Source organism: Miscanthus floridulus, chromosome 4, assembly GCF_019320115.1.
Source record: "Miscanthus floridulus cultivar M001 chromosome 4, ASM1932011v1, whole genome shotgun sequence".
Lineage (NCBI taxonomy): Eukaryota > Viridiplantae > Streptophyta > Magnoliopsida > Poales > Poaceae > Miscanthus > Miscanthus floridulus.
The window spans coordinates 115,153,419-115,164,580 of NC_089583.1; the positions used below are offsets into that span (position 1 = coordinate 115,153,419).

The window sequence follows — 11,162 nt, forward strand, 5'->3', positions numbered from 1 at the left end:
CTTTTTGGCTAAGAAGAGAAGATCGAGTGTTTATCAGTTTAATATTAAGAGTGAAATATACTGGCGGCCCTTTTACTTTTGGCTTTTGCCAGTCCAGTCTACGAACTTGCAAACGTAGAAAATGGGCCCCTGAACTTGTCAAGTTGTTCACCGCAGGTATATTTTCCATCCGGCGCGGCCTCTAGGTGACGTGGCAGCGCCAGCGTGGCGAACGAAGCACGTGAGCCGCACGTTTCAATATCGAACGTGGCGGGGTGGCGCTGCGTCCACACTGTTTGGTGGAACAGGAGGTGCGAGACGCGGCGGCGCCCATGGCCGGCAACGGCGAGCTCGGCGGGGTGGCGCTGTGGAGCGCTAGCGCCTGTGCGGGGTTACACGAGGGTGGAGAGCGCGACGGGGCGAACTCGCCTAGGACATTCCCCGTGGCGGAGGACGTTCGGAGGCGGCGGTACGTGCGGCAAGGCGGCTCGGCGGCGGCGGCGCAGCTCCGCGCGAGCCAGAGTGACGTGCAGAGAGGGAGATGAAGAGCACGGGAGCACTGGAGGGTGCCTTAGCATGCCCCGAAGCTCATCGACAAGCTCGCGCCTGCTGGAAAAGCGGCAGAGGAGGAGATCGGCTGCGGCGGCGGCGCTGCTAGCTCGGGATGAGGCGGCGGCGCCTATAGAGCGAGAGAGGGAGCACGAGGAGAAGTGGAGTGAGTGCGGAGTGCTCACGCGACACTCTGGGCACCATTTTTGAGGGAAAGAGAGACCGCGGGAGGAGAGAAAAGGCCGGTCAAGGAGCTCGGCTCCATGCCGACAATGGCGGATCTCTGACTCGGCGCTGTGGGACGAGCGGCTTGGGGCGAGGGGCTACGACGCGTAGAAAGGGTCCGCGCAGGGTGCTCGGTCGTGCAGGGGACGCGAGAGAAGGGCGCGGCCAGGCGTGGTCCAAGCGCTGCCGGCGACGGCGTTCGTCCCGTGCGGAGCGGGAGGTAGGGGGCGACCCTGATGTGAGGGGCCTACATTGAAATGTGCGGCTCACGTGCTTCGACAGCCACGCTAGCGCTGCCACGTCACCTGAAGGCCGCGCCGGATGGGAAATGGATCTGCGGTGAACAACTTGACAAGTTCAGGGGTCCATTTTCCGCGTTTGCAAGTTCGTGGACCGGACTGGCACAGGCCGACAAGTTAAAGGGCCGCCAGTGTATTTCACTCTAATATTAATATCTGACATGTGGGCCATGTGCTCATTTTGATAATTTTTTTTATTGTGGGGACGCTTCAGCACAGTGGCTTGCCACTGGGGCCCTCCCGTGTCGCTCGGGCGTTGCACTATAGACCGGGCCTGGCGCACCCTAACCAATTCTCAATTAAAGCTTTTGTTAGCTCTAGTGGCCTTAATAGATTTGAAGCTTAGATGGGCTTTGAATATAGCAAGGCCCTAATTTAGTTTATAGTCTTGGGCACCATATTTGGGCCCTATGGTCCCATTGATAACGAAATAAAACATACTTTTGGGCCCTGTGACCGTGCTGTATTTACCAAAAGAAAAGAAAACATTGGCCCCGTTCGCTGGTCTGAAACTTGGTTGAAACTGGCTGAAAAACACTGTTCTGGCTGAATTGGTGTGAGAGAAAAATATTGTTTCAACTGAAAAAAGAAGTCGAACATGCCGCATATGGGGTAAGCCGAACTGGGCCATTAGCTCCAAATTTGCATGATTACTGGCCCAACTTTGAAGGCCCAACCTTAGCTCCAAATTTGTATGATCATTACAGGTTACAGTTTGGGTGAAGTTTTTTCGTTCTTCTCTGACGCAGCATGTTTCTACTTACTCATGCAAAATCAGCCTTAGCTTCAGCTTTGAAAACCCAAGCTTAGCTCCAAATTTGTACGATTACAGTTACAGTTTGGGAGAAGTTTTTTCGTTCGAGAAGTTTTTTCTTTCTTTTCTAAACGCAGCATGTTTCTACCTATGCAAAATCAGCTAAATATCCTAGGCAAATAATAGCCTTGAGATTATATATCCAAGAAACGAGCAATACCGCAAACGAGCGTACAGACAGCTGCTACTCTCTGTATCTACGACATCTCTGGAGAGGCTTTTCTTCTTTCTTGCTGACGCAAAGCGTTTCTTGCTCTCGTACCCGTATCGTCAACCTCTCGTCGCTGGTGCTACACTGCTACACCCGCTTGCCTCCATCGCCGGCGGCTTTCGCGTACACGCCGGAGTCGGTTCTCAGAATGATGGTGGTGGCGTCCTTGGACACGGAGATGGCCCAGTTGTCCACGTACGACAGCGGGCCGGGCCGGATCAGCGGCCGCGTGTCCTCCACGTCGCGGTCCTCGTCCTCGCCCTCCTCCTCCTCGTCTTCCAGGTAGGCGTACCTCGTCGAGCTCTGCGAGGGCGCCCACATGAGGCAGACGGCGCACAGCAGCGAGAAGGAGATGAGCTGCCACACCGCCGGGATCACCCACGCCGCGCGCCACCGCTCGTTGTACTCGTCCGTCGACTTGAAGTGGATCTGCAAGCGAAGCGCATAGCAATTTGTAGATGGTCAGGCAGGATGTTTGGTGACCGCAAGTTTTGTCGCTGTCCAGGAAAGACGGAGTGCAGGGTAATGTACAAGAGTTCTTTCTTTCAGTTGCACATCATTCACATTCAGGCTTGTTAAGAAATCTCAAGGGCTTTTGTACTGAATAAGATGGGCATTTTGGAGGTACGGGACCAACCTGTTACCCTGAGTGCAGGGTATCGTCTGATCACTAACCTAGACTAGACCATAAGCATCAGGATTGTATCAGTCACAAAAGATGGCTCTTTCCCTATCCATCATGCACCCCAAAAAATATTTACCAGCACATTGGCCGCAACAGGTTGATCGATAAAAGTCACAAGAAGAGGATTCTTTCGCTATCGATCTTGGACTGAACATGGGCTAAGATCCAAAGAAAAAGTAGCAATGTTGATTGTTCAATAGGATGGGTCAGGCTAAGGCTGTGCAATGCTCAACTCAAAATGGGACGTGTTCACTAAGCTCAGATGCTGAAAGGTACAATTCTGGAGCAGCGAGAGACTGGACAGCAAGAGTAGTTGAATGAATTCAGGCTCCTGCTTACACAAAAAAAAGATGGGGTTGTTTTGTTTGATACTAGAGTTTACCTCAAATGTGATCCAGCCGAGTGACACGGCCACCGCGATGATCAAGGCGTTGTTCAACCTCCGGTACATCTCCAGCTTCGCCGTCATTCGTTTCGCCTGCAAATGTTGAAAAGTTCCTGTGTTTATGATGTTGAAGAATTCTGGAAAAAAAAACTGAAATGGTCAGCCGGAACAGTGTTGCTCCTCACCTTAAGTTTGTTCAGCGTCTTCGACAGTGAGCTGAATATCCAGTACACGAACACCGCGTTGAGGGCTGCCACAGGGAGCAGCAGGAACAGCCTCCTCGTGGGCGACGGCGAGTGGTCGCTCACGGTGCCGACGTTCTCGCTGACCTCGAGCGCCTCCGCAGCGGCGAAGAACGCGGCGCCGAGTCCGGCCACCCTGGCGCTCTTGAGCCACGACAGCGCTGGCCGCACCACGCCGTGGCCCATGGCCACGGCCAGCACCAGCACGCGCGCCGCCGCGCCGCGGAGCGCGCCGGACGTGGCCGCCCAGAACGTGGCGCCGCGGGGGCGGACGCCGGACTCGTTGAACTCGGCGAGGTCGAAGTACCAGGTGGCGGCCTCCAGCATCCCCAGCGCGATCACCAGCGTGGCGCAGCTCTGGAGCGGCACCACCTCCCGCCAGAACCGCGCGCACTGCGCGAACCAGTACGCCGCCAGCGCCGCGAACGCCAGCGACATGGCGCCGTAGAAGGGCAGAAGCGGCGCCATCCGCCCCGGGAGGTATCCGCGGCTGTTCTTCCAGATGGTCTTGCCCCGCGCGGCCACCTGCCCGCCGGCGAGCGAGGCGTCGCAGTGGACGAACAGGAGGGTGTACATGCCGGTGCGCGCCATGGCGACGGTCTCGTCCGGGAACGCCGCCTCGAGGCTGCCCGGGAGGAAGGAGGCCGCGAACACCCTGGGCCAGCCGGTGCCGTTCAGCGCGCGGTACGTCGCCGACCCCTCGGTGCACGCCCCGATCCTCGCCATGTCCGGCGTGCAGCAGAGCGCGCGACCGCCGGAGACGGAGACGTCCGCGCCCCCGACGGCGTCGCGGTCACCGGCCTCGAAGATGACAGCCGTGACCGTGGCCGTGCGGTTGCCGTCCTCCTCGGCCGCAGCGGCCGACTCGGGCGTCCTTCTGAACGCGACCTTCTCGAAGCTGCGCGCCCCGACCAAGAAACAAACACACCGCGTCAGCTTCGCAGCCACATCCCCTCGATGAAAGCAATGAAGCGATGAATTGATCCTCTGACGCGGTTTCATACGTACGTACCGGATGAACGCGGCGGCCTTAGCGGAGGCGTACACGCCCTCGCTGCCGCCGTGGAGGACGAAGGCGTTACCGTCGGCCGCGAACCGTTCACCGGCGCACTCGTGCACCGACGCGTCGGCGCAGAGGAGGGCGGACGACGTGAACAGCAAGACCACGGCCACCAGGAGGCGGGCGAGGCTAGAGGAGGCCATTGGCATCATACGAGGGGAGAGCGGCGGGCTTCCTGCCTTCCTGCGCGTGCTCGTGGTGCACTGGCACTTGACTGGAGCATCCGCGTTGAGTTGAGCAGGATAAGCGGGATTGGGATCCCAAGGAGAAGAGGAGTGGAGTCGAGTGGAAGAAGAACGGAAGCGGAGACTTTGACGTGGAGAAGGAACGAATTGTTAGGTCCACGCCCAAGCCGTTGCCATTGGCCATTGCCACAGCCCACGGGAACAGAGGAACGCAACAAGGGAACAGTGCCACGATTACTCGCCAGGACGATGAAAATCAGGCAGAAATGTGTTGATGATGAGAAAACAAAAGCAAATAGGACAAGCGAGATTAGCCCATTCTGACCGGCATGCGAGGTTTTGCCTTGAGAGTATCTATCCTCACTGTTGGTTTCATTTTCACTACTTCGTTAGGCATTATGGGTTTTGTTTACGGAGTTTTTTTTTTTCTCAAATACGCAAAAGATTTGCACATCATTGTATTAGGATAAAAAAATTGGTTGTTTTTTACATCGATGTGTCGATTGGGCGCACTAGGCGGGACAACTGGTTTACAATGAGCTCATCCCCGCCTTAGGACTAAGTACATGGTGACTATTCATGCAAGAGACAACCTAACTATGGGTTTTGTTTATGGAGTAAATTATTAGGTTCCACGAATAAATCTTCCAAGATCGTGCAAAGAAATTATTTAGAGAGTATTAGAGTAAATGCACAAATAAATTGAACATCTAAGATATGCATACCTTATACTAGTAGGAATAGGATTGCCAATAGAGATATGGGAGAAAGATATCTATCCCGTTCATTTCACGCGTAATAATCACAAAAGGAAACTAATAAATGACGAGGCCACCGGCTGGTCATATTTGTTTTGAATAACTAGATGGTACAACGCGCGTTGCTGCAGGAACTCTAACCTATCACTTATGAAATGGCCTATACATTTCGAGAGCACGTATGATTTTATATACTAATGGTCCTGTTCGCTTTGCTGGAAAAAAAAAACCAAAACAATGTTCCAGTTGATTTGTTGCGAGAGAAAAACATTGTTTCAGCTGAAAAAACAAGTTAAAAAGTACGAATTATAAGACAAGCGAATAGGGCCAATAACCCAAAATAATTGATGAAATTCATGTAATATCATGTTAAAAAGTAGAGTTATTACTGCAGGATTTAATATAGTAAATAAAGTAAAACCAATGTTGTGCATATATGCAGAGTGAACTGTGAAGTTACCATGCATTTGTATGGGAAACTAACAATAGATTTAAGCATAGGAATGATGCGTACAGGAAGATAATAACAAACCAAAGCAGTGCATGCTGAATTCCTGATTCGTTGACCGCAAGTTTCTCGCGACTCATTCGCCTCGCAGCCCCCGTTCCTCTCTCTTTCCGTCCTCTTCAACACAATGTCTCTTTTTTTTTTAAAAAAAAAAACATAATCTCTCCGCGTGGTTATCCATGTGCTGCTCACTTCCCTCTCCTTGGGCGCCACTCCCGTATCGCGACGCCTCGCCGCTGTGCTTCGTTCCCCTGGCGCCGGTGCTGCTGACGGCGGCGGCGCTGCCCTTCCCTGCAGCCGCGCTGGAGGCCGCTACTACCGGATCCGGCTTGTTTGCCGATGGCCCGCAGCCATCGGCGAAGTCTGGATTGCCATCGGCAAAGGCTTTGCCGATGGCAATCCGACGTGGCCGTCGGCAAAGAGCCATCGGCAGACATTTCTTCGGCAAAGGGAGGTTTGTCGACGGCCAACTGTCAGGCCATCGACAAAGCTTTGCCGATGGCCACATCAGCAATCGGCAAAGGCGCCACGTCAGCCGACGCGCCGTCAGGCTGACGGCGGCTTTGCCGACGGCTGACGCGGCACGGCCATCGGCAAAGCATTTTTTATTTTTTTTCGGAATTTCTATGGCGACGGCCACGGTCGTCGGCAAACTATTTTTGCGACGGCCGGCCATCGGCAAAGTTATGGTCATTTTGCCGACGGCCTAGGAAGCCGTCGGCAAACCTGGGATTTGCTGACAAGTAATCTCAGGTTTGCCGACGGCTGGCCATCGGCAAACCTAGGAATTTTTTTTCTTTCCTTTTATGTTTTGCTTGCATTTCCACGACATTTCAACACATACATCACATATATAGCATATGACCCACATATATAGCAACAAAATACCATTTTCATCCGCACATCACATACATAGCATGGTACCCACATATCCTCCAAGTCATCCATACACAAGCGACAAATGTCGATCGTCATCCATACATAGTCATCCATACAAGGTCCAAAAGCGACAAGTGTAGTACCTAGCTCGAGGCGCCGTCCCTAGGGGTCCCAGAGCCCCCACCACCTTGCTCCCACGGAGACCAACTCGGAGTCGTGCCCCCACCTTGCTCCCGCTGCGACCAACCCGACTGTGGGGCCGAACCGTACTGCCAGTACTGCCCTAGCTACTGTGGACAGACGCCTAGAGGCCCGTAGTGCCCCTGCTGTGGCCAGGAGGAGTACCCCTGCGACTGTGGAGGAGGCTAGACGTACGGCTGCGTGGGGAAGCTCTGGTAAGGTGCCCAGCCGTGCGGTGGAGAAGGACCCAGTGGAGGGCTACCACTTGGAGTCAGGTTCGAACCCGCCGACGGTGCCTGCACAAAGACCAAGTGATGTAATTAGTACCTGTAGGCTGGCCGCACAAGCTAAAGCGACAATCATTATACTCACCTGACCAGGTACAGGAACAGGCAGTGGAACTACCGGTGGTGGAGCGAAGATCGAGGCAGGAGGCTCCTGCATTCCCGGGATCTAGGCCCGGAAGTGTAGGGATAGGTCCGCCAACTATCTCTGGTAGTGCTGCGTAAGTGCCAGCAGCTGCTCCTGATGGGCCGCATCCCGCTGTGCCTGGATAGCCGCCTGGGCTGCCTGGGCCGCCTGCAGCTCTTGGACCGTGGCCTACAATATTACACCAGAATGGTTGATGGTATTTGAAGGCAAGGTACATCATGCGTGAAACGAGTGAACGACGAATGAAACTCCACTTACCTGTGCGGGGAGGTTTCCAAAACCTGCAAGAAAAAGCCGGCACGATGGTCGACGTCCACATTTCGAGCACGATGGCTCACACAACCATAATCCGGCACGAAGGCCATCAACGACACATCGACACGAAGGCCGATAACCCTGGGGCTTTACCTTCTTCGTCGGCGACGCGCAAGGATGACGGCGTGGACGAACGGTACGGAAGGTCGTCGGTCCGAGGTTCTTCCTCCTCCTCCCTCCTCCTCCTCTTCTTCTTCCTCCTTCCTTCCTTCCTTCTCCTTCTTCTTCTTCTTCCTTTTCCCTTCTTTTCTCCTCCCCTTCTTTTTCTTCCTCCCTTCTTCCTCCTTCCTCCCTTCTCCTTCTTCCTCTTTCTCTTTCTCCTTGTTCCTTCTTCCTTTTTCTTTCTCCTCCTTGTTCTTCCTCTTCTTCCTGTGGCCGGTTGGGTTGGGGGGGAGAGGGAGCTCGGCGGGGAGAGGAGCCCCGAGCTCCTCACCGGTCGGGCGTGGCGGCGGCAGTCCTCGCCGGTCGGTCGAGCCACGGCGGGGGGGCGGGGCCGCGGCGGGTCGGCGGGGACACGGCGGGCCGGTTGGGTTGGGGGGGAGAGGGAGCTCGGCGGGGACAGAGGGGGGAGCTCGGCGGGGAGAGGAGCCCCAAGCTCCTCACCGGTCGGGCGGGGCGGCGGGGACACGGCGGGCTGGCGACACTGCGGCGGGGAGCAGGGAGCTGCGGCGGGCCGGCGGAGATGCGGCGGCGTGGCGGAGCTGTGGTGGCGGCGGCGCAATGGAGACGTGGCGGATGGGGTTAGGGTCGGGCGCGATGGGGATGGGGTTAGGGTTGGGATGGGCTGGCTGGGCCTCTGCCTTTTAATTTTTTTTAAAAAAAAAATGTGTTTGCCGACGGCCACGGCCATGGCCATCGGCAAAGAACCATCACGTGGCGGCCTCAGGGGCCGTCCTGGGCCTCCACCTTGCCGATGGCTACCTGGGCCCGACCATCGGCAAAGAAACTTTGCCGACGGCCTTCACATGCCGTCGGCAAAGTTTGAATTTTTTTTTTGTTTTTTTCAGCCCATTTTTTTCCTGGTGCCTGCCTACATCAAATATAACCCAACTTCAAAAGTTGGGACAATTTTGAGTTTTTTAGCTATATTTCATTAATTATTTCTGTTTCTTTGCATTTTTCCGGCGACTCCAAATTTGAACTGCAGCTACATGAAATAATGAGATTTTTTGATTCGAAAGATGGTATTCATGATTCTAGGAGTATGCTGAGTCTGTATCCAGGAGCTCGCATGAAATGACGACCATGTTGGCGTCGTAACATGGGGAGTTACGTGCGTGGAAAGTGTTTTTAAATTATATAAAATCCATACGAAGTCCGAAATTGACGAAACTTGACGAGTTGTGTTGTCATGGCATGTGGAGGCCGTGGTAAAAATTTCAAAAAGTTTCGAGCAAGTGGTGACGTCGGATGGCCAAAACCCATACATCTTCACAAGTACGAAACTTGACGAGTTGTGGAGATGTATGGGTTTTGGCCATCCAACGTCACCACTTGCTCGAAACTTTTTGAAATTTTTACCACGGCCTCCACATGCCATAACAACACAACTCGTCAAGTTTCGTCATTTTCGGACTTCGTATGGATTTTATATAATTTAAAAACACTTTCCACGCACGTAACTCCCCATGTTACGACGTCAACATGGTCGTCATTTCATGCGAGCTCCTGGATACAAACTCAGCATACTCCTAGAATCATGAATACCATCTTTCGAATCAAAAAAATCCCATTATTTCATGTACCTGCAGTTCAAATTTGGAGTCGCCGGAAAAATGCAAAGAAACAGAAATAATTAACGAAATATAGCTAAAAAACTCAAAATTGTCCCAACTTTTGAAGTTGGGTTATATTTGATGTAGGAAGGCACCAGGAAAAAATGGGCTAAAAAAACAAAAAAAAAATTCAAACTATGCCGACGGCATGTTAAGGCCGTCGGCAAAGTAGGTTTGCCGATGGCCAGCCATCGGCATAGACGGTGGGCCCGGCAGCTCCTGAGGCGGCCACATGGCCTGTCTATGCCGATGGCCGCGGGCGTCGGCATAGCCTTCCCTTTTGCCGACGGCCTGACGGCAAGGCCATCGGCAAAGGGCACGGCGTCGGCCGGCGTCTGCCCTGGGCCAATTTTGCCGATGGTCGGACGTTGCCGATGGCCTGGCCGTCGGCAAAGATTAGTATTTGCCGATGGCTCGGGTTTGCCGATGGCTTTGCCGTCGGCAAAGATCGGCTTTGGCGATGGCCTGTCTTTGCCGATGTCTGGACCGTCGGCAAAATATCTTTGCCGATGGCTCTGCTTTGCCATCGGCAAATCCTGTGGTCTGCCGATGGCTTATTCTCTGGCCATCGGCAAACCTCCCGGCTGTCGGCAAATAAGCCGTTTCCGGTAGTGCAGGACGCCGGTGCCACGGCGTTGGTGCTGCTCGTGGCGGCGGCGCTGTCTTCCCTTGCAGCCGCACTGGGGGCCACGATGTCGTTGTTGCTCGTTGCGGCGGCGCTGCCTTCCCCTGCAGCCGCGCTCGGAGCCATGGCACCAGTGCTGCTCGCTGGTGCTCTTGGTGTTACCCACTTCATGGACTTCGCACGGCTCTAGGCATCCACCCTCGTCGCTGGTCCTTATAAATTGGTTGATAATTAATGGATGGGGATTTAGTGGGGAGTGTTTCAGCGTAGGGATTTAGTGCATGCAAGTGGGAAGAAGAAACGGCAAGCATGCTCATGCGGCGAAGGAGAAACCGCAACTGATTGCAGACGATTTTTGTCCTGTGATCGATGATGACGTGGCTGCAGGAGAAGCTAGCAAAAGGGGTTCTCCTATTTAGAGCATCTCCAAGAGTTTGTCAAATTTTACTTGGCAAATCTTGTGATTTGCCAACTTCCAAAACTATATGCCGAGTAAAAAAACAATCCATCTTCAAGAGTTTGGCATTTTTGACTTGGTAAAATAAAAAACCCCGTTAACAAAACGAAGAGGCCCGCTAAACGAACGAAGAGTCCCGCTAAAAAACAAAGAGCCCCGGATGCCAAGCCGTATACGCGCGCGTATATTTGCGCGCGCGGAGGGAAGATTTGCCAAGTTGCTATTGATGCCAAGTTGTTTTGCCAAACTGTTGGAGGCTATTTTTTCTTGTTTTGCCAAAACAAAGATATAAGTCAACTATGCTAAATGACAAGCAACTTTCAAAATGCAAAGTAAATATGAAGATACCAAAATAAATAAGCACCTACCTCTGTGCCTTAAAGCATCTCATGGAAGACCTGACGTTGCGCTTGATTAGTTACAAAGAAAGACCTTGTGGTAAACAATAAAAGTGTGTGTTTTGCTCACGGTTTTCTCGACAATACAAGAATCGATAATGCAATAGCTGACTCACTGACGACGCCTATAGAAATGCAAAGATATGCCTTAACCGACCTGCACCAAACAATATACATGCTTAACCAAACATCTCGTTAAAA

The 11,162-nt window shown here is 53.3% G+C and overlaps 1 protein-coding gene across 1 annotated transcript; it reads right to left on the reverse strand.

Moving 5' to 3' along the window:
- Positions 1-1,804: 1,804 nt before the first annotated feature.
- LOC136552744 (uncharacterized) lies at positions 1,805-4,729 on the reverse strand. Its single transcript, XM_066544310.1, has 4 exons — positions 4,402-4,729; positions 3,333-4,287; positions 3,145-3,240; positions 1,805-2,506 (listed from the first exon to the last, which is right to left on the reverse strand). Exons 1-4 carry the CDS (start codon positions 4,599-4,601, stop codon positions 2,165-2,167), a joined length of 1,593 nt encoding a protein of 530 aa, XP_066400407.1. The 5' UTR covers positions 4,602-4,729; the 3' UTR covers positions 1,805-2,164.
- Between the last annotated feature and the right edge of the window lie 6,433 nt (positions 4,730-11,162).